The sequence below is a fragment of the Solanum tuberosum genome, unplaced genomic scaffold, assembly GCF_000226075.1.
Source record: "Solanum tuberosum cultivar DM 1-3 516 R44 unplaced genomic scaffold, SolTub_3.0 scf00018, whole genome shotgun sequence".
Taxonomy (NCBI): Eukaryota; Viridiplantae; Streptophyta; class Magnoliopsida; order Solanales; family Solanaceae; genus Solanum; species Solanum tuberosum.
The window spans coordinates 1,137,103-1,143,002 of record NW_006238944.1 but is presented as its reverse complement, the minus strand read 5'-3'; the positions used below and the strand labels follow the sequence as shown (position 1 = coordinate 1,143,002).

The window sequence follows — 5,900 nt, the reverse complement described above, 5'->3', positions numbered from 1 at the left end:
GTCCCTCACAACCATAAATAATATCCTACCAACACGGCTTCATAGACACCCTAGGACACTTGAACTCTGTGCTCTAAGACCAAGTTTTTCACGACCAGAGTCTACACCCAAGATGTGGCTGGCACTTGAGAACCATTGTTGGTCCCCACGCGAACCCTCATCGTGGCTGACTACAAACGGAAGACTAACTCAAGCATACATAAGCTTAAAATTGAATTAAATTCTTTAAACTCAAATACTCAACTCATAAAGTCTGAACAATACTCAATAGATATACTTATAGTTTGTAAAACAACTCAAAAGAAAGTAAATACAAAAAGACACCTCGACTCTGTCTATCTATGAAGCCTCTGCTATTACAGAAAGATATCAAGACAAGACCCACGACATCTTAAAACTACTAATTGTTAGGTGAAGTCCTCAAGAATATAAGAAGGCTCACCAAAGCTGACTGGAATGTCAAATGACCTGAAGGAAACGCCTGTTAATGATCCTGAACACCTTTATCTACATCATAAAACGATGCAGGTCAAATGAAATCAGTACATTGAATGTACGAGTATGTGATAAGGTTAGAGTACATAATTAACTGCTTGAATGACGGAAAGAATAACTAACTGAACTGACCAGGCTTGAAGAAATACTCACCTTAACTCAACTCAATGATAGATGCAATATTTAAAACATTATAAAACATGAAATAATACTTAGTGATGTATCAAAATACAATAAAATACTCTATACTCTTACTTGGGAGATTCTCTAATAAAAAATCTTCACTATGAGCTACGTGATGATACAACGTCACACCCACGCTACCAGAACTCTCTTATACCTTTCTGGGGTATAGGATACCTCAACTAAGTGGATCCACTAAGCTCTATCCGAAGGCACTTAGGATTCATCTAAAAAGTATGATCATGTACCCATTTTGGCATACATGATTTATGAGGAATGTGAGTTGTCTGTACTCATCCTCAAATTGGTGCTCAATACTACTCCCAATAATATATACTCATGCTAAATGTTTAAAAACATACTCTTCATATAGTTTGAGATAATTGCTCAAACTATCCTCTTAAAAGAGGTAACTTCTCATGAAAAATCTTTGAACTCGTAACTCATTTGGAAATCAAAGTTTCTCTTTTATCAATGTAAAAACAGATGCCTTTGGGGTTACTTAGTTCCCTTATACTCGTACTCAATTCATACTTGAAAACTCTTTCTCAAAAATATATCAAATTCATACTGTGATATGATCATTAATGACTCGGGAAGTCATACTGCATAAACATTGATGGTATATCAGATACCATACTGCTTAAAGATTGATGGCATACTCGATTGTCACACTAATCATGTTTTAGAAACTCTTTCTCAAAACTCATCTTTACTTCCTCAAAAACTCAGTTTAAAACTCAAGTGTTGGCTTTAAAAAGCTTCTCAAGATTTATAACTCAATTCATAGGGTTCATGCGGAATTATGGACATGAGCGACACAATTCAGGGATCTTAATAGCAATATGGAAACTCAGAACTCAAGGACTCAGCTATTCAAGAACTCGGAACTCAGAATTAAACGATACTACTCCTCTCAAGAATACTGAATTCATAGAGTTCATGCCGAATTATGGACATAAACAACTCAACTCAAAAATCCCAATGACAATATATAACTCATTAGTATAACTTTTCTCATTCTCATACTTACTTCCTCAAGACTTAGTTCAAAACTATGGCTGATTTCAAAAGAATTCTCAAATTTCACTCAGAGGCCCCTCTTGAACTTTCCTCTTAATCTCTCTTTATTTTGAAATGTAATTTAAGAGATATGATTAGGATATCTTGGATCTTTAAATGATTAATTAAGACTTAATTAGTTAATATCAAGGAAAGAACGAAGACCCAATTCAAAGGAACGCATACGGAATGACAAATGGAGAAGAAAGAGGTCGGATGACCATGGTGTATCGATGGCGCATCACGCCTGCCCCCAAAGTACTGGGAGTAATTTGGGGCACACTACAGGCACATTTCCCCAGCATTCCTGGCGCTATGGGGGCACATTGCCCCAGCCCGGACCCAGAAATCCGATGTATTTTCTTGTTAACTTTCTGGTCCTAACTAGTCTAGAATCGATTGGTTTCTTCCCAACTCTCTTTGATTAGTAAAACCAATACAAATTCATTGAAAATTCTATCAAGAAACACCACGCATTCGTAATACCCTCACCTCAAGAACTCATAACCTCCATTGATAAAGAATGGGGATAAAACTCAAGAACTACTCAAGAATCTTCACATAAACAATTTCATGAATGAATTAATGGAAGAACTACATGATTGACGTGAGGAAGAACAATTCCATCACTATGGAAAGCCTCACATACATGGAAAGAACCATGTTCTTGGTGAAAATCAATGAATCTTAAAGAACGCTTGAAAAACTCGCTTTTCTCCTCTTGAAACCTCACTCTAAAAACCCTAAGTGTTTTGAACGTGAATGGGTATTTTAGAATTTGATTACACCCTTAATTGGGTCAGAAAAAAAATGTTAAGACAAGTGGGGAAAAGTAAAAGACCAAAATACCCTTTCCTAAAATGAATGGAAAGCCTTAAATGGAGAGGCTTCACTCAAACAGGCATAACTTTTTACTCGAAATTCAAAATTTAGCAAATTTGGTGGTGTTGGAAATAGAACTCAAAGACCTTTTATTTGGTAGGTCATGGGCCACTTAACTCATTATTTTTTAAAAGATATGGTCAATTTTGAAGTTGACCCAAGAAAAATCTCATAGTGCAACTTAGTCAGAAAGGAAGTTTTCAACTCAACTTTATGCTAGGGGATTCTAGTGACCTTAACTTCTAAGAAAATTTAAAATCACTCGGTACAAATCTTATTCACCATAAAGAATTACTTAAGTCTTAGTCTTAGAAATTTTCGGAATGTTACAGTTTTTTAAAATAAGGAAAATGAGTTTATGGAAAATACAACATTTTCAGGGTTTTTATGACTTAAAATTGTAAAATACCTGGTTTATGAGATTTAATGTATTTTGGGTTTATTTCTACGTTTATAAGTCTGAGGTATCATTCAAGGCAACCCATTAACTCAAATCCAGGCTACATTCTTCTACATGGTATGTTGTTGATATTTATCATGTGTTATTCTAGGGGTCCACTGCTTTCATCTGGGTTATATTCCACCGCATTGCACTTCTTGATAAGCCCGAGGTATCATTCTGGGTGACTCGAGGTATCTTCCGAGCTTCTACTTCCCAACATTTGTCTCTTGCATCGCATCATCCTGATGTTTGGTTTGTTGTGTGTGTGTTATGACTGTCTTGTACCTCAGTGTTTCCATATTCACTTTCCTGTGTTTTTATTTCCTTTTCCCTCGATTATTGGCTTTCATTTCTTAGAACTTATCCATTGTAATGTTAGAAATTTGTGCCTCTTCATATATTTGATCTTTCTAAGCTCGGTCGGCTTATGATGCCTACTGAGTATGCCGTGGTTTGATAGTCATACTATTGTTCTACATATTTTTTTGATGCAACTCTTAGTACGAGCCACCCTCATTAAGCGTCGAATCTCCCGTGAATGTCACAGACTCGGATCGTGGTGAGCTCCTTCCATCTAAAGACTTTCTGCTTTCTCTCTTTTTTACTAACTTGTATTTTGTATTTTGATTAGTTAGTTCTCTTATATATATATATATATATAGCATTTCTGTACTTAGTTATTCCTGTACCGGTGACACCAGGTCTGGGGATTTAGTTCTTGTGTTACTTTGTCGTTCTTGGTCACTTTTAGGCCTCTTTTGTATATTGTGTATCATATTTATTTTTCTTTCATATGGTTCTATTTTGTATCTTTATTCCTATTTTCTTTTTTTCTTTATCGTGATATTCTTATCTTCTGTAAATTTGTTTTTTTTTGCTTGCCTACTGATGGATGATAATTTTCATCACGGTACGATTTCAGGTCATGACATAGACTTTGCTTAGTATCTTTGTATATGATATGAGATGTATGATCTTAAACAAAAGGTACATGGGATTATCTTTGACTTCTCCTTTGTCGCTAATCCCACACACTTTAAAATAGAAAAAAATATTTATTGTGCATTAACTGTAAAGTAAATGTGGATAGGCTGGGGTAGGTAGATACCCCTTTAAGTCTCTCTATATAATTTGCGAAATTGGTTCACTTTTCTTCAGCCCATCCCTTGATTTTTAATGTCATGTCCACTAAAACATTTCTTTTGCTCATCTACTTCCTCCATAAGCCAACCCCCCTCTTTGGATTCTTTTTTTCCTCTCTGCTTTAGCAGAAAACATCATTAGTTTCTCTTATAAGCTCATTTTTATTTTTTGCATTTAACTAGATATCATTATATATAGATCTAAAATGGGGGATGATGATTGGGATATAGGTGCGGTCGTAAGAAGTTGTAATATTAATAGACCTAACAATGTTGTAGCTCCTAAGTTAGACTTGGAGACTTCTCTAAATGATGTTTGGAATTCTTTTGACAAACTTTTGGCTCATGACATGACTAATTTTAATGGCTTATCTGAAATTTTCTCTTTAGATTTTCCAACTGCTCACCAGGAAAAACCAGATGATCAGGTCATGATGATGAACCAAAATGGTAACCAGCAGTTGTACTTACATCCCATTCAACCTGCTCAATTTATCCAACAAAGCTCTTTTCCTCCATCACCAACAACAGTAGTGTGTGTGCCACCAACAACTACAACACCAAAAGAATGGGTTGATCTACAACAACTCGATATAGGGGCTAACATTTATCCTAATTTCACTTTTTCCATGAAGACTCCTTTGATCCAAACTACAACAAGGTAACCACTCACTTCGTTACATTTTATGTATGTGTGTTCAAAATTTTGATTTTAGTACTTTTGATCTGAAATCAGGAAAAATCAGTCGATAAGGATTACCTATGAATTATTGCAAGAGGAACTCACAAATGATATATGGATATGGCGCAAGTACGGTCAAAAGCATATCAAAGATTCACCATTTCCGAGGTTTGCTCTCTTCATCATTTTTTCATGTCATAGAATGTTATGTTCCCTTCCGTTCTCAATTTTCATAACAATAAGTAGTAAAAATTATTAATGGTGTATACACATGTAATATTTGACTAAACCTGATTATTAATATTATTATGTGTACATGACATAACAGGAATTACTATAAGTGTAGCACATCAAAACTCTGCAAAGCAAAGAAAAAAATTGAGAAAAGCCCAAAGGATGAGAACATTTTCTTGGTGTCCTATTCCGGTGAACACAACCATGATCCACCCACGAACCGTAGTAATCTTGATAGTTGCAACAGTAGTTTCAAATTTAAGCTTCCAAAAGGCATAAATATTGTGCCCAAAACATCAACCTTGAATGCATTATCCTCCTCATCCAAGCGTGTTAGGCGTTCAAGAGTTGTTGCTTCTCCAATTATCGCAACTATGCCTCCACTTGAAATCGGGAACAAAAATAAAATGATTGTTGCGGCCGTGGAGGACAAAGGTGATAGTAAAGAAGAGGTAGACATGAATGAAGATATTCTCATGGGCTTTTTTTAACTCCAAGGAGTTACTGCTTCCACCTAATAGTATGAAAATGACAAGAGGAATTGATCTTTCTTCCCTCTCCACCAACTCTTTATGTTGACATATGTGGTCTTCTAGTCATGTTTCTATTGTAGTATTTAGTGTGGGAAGTCAAGAATTATATCTCTGTAGTTTTCTATGTTTAACCATTTACATCATAGAAAAATGGATCTTTTTCAGTTTCGTTATTTTCAATTGTTCTTCAATTAAGGAATCTAGTCATTGTTGTAAGTTGTTGCTCCATTTTCTCAAATAGTTCT

At 35.2% G+C, this 5,900-nt stretch overlaps 1 protein-coding gene across 1 annotated transcript; it reads left to right on the top strand.

Annotated features, from left to right (window-relative positions):
* Positions 1–4,412: 4,412 nt before the first annotated feature.
* Positions 4,413–5,613, top strand: LOC107058281 (probable WRKY transcription factor 27). The gene is made up of 3 exons (XM_015303812.1): positions 4,413–4,867; positions 4,943–5,056; positions 5,217–5,613. Exons 1-3 carry the CDS (start codon positions 4,413–4,415, stop codon positions 5,611–5,613), a joined length of 966 nt encoding a protein of 321 aa, XP_015159298.1.
* The last annotated feature ends 287 nt before the right edge of the window (positions 5,614–5,900 follow it).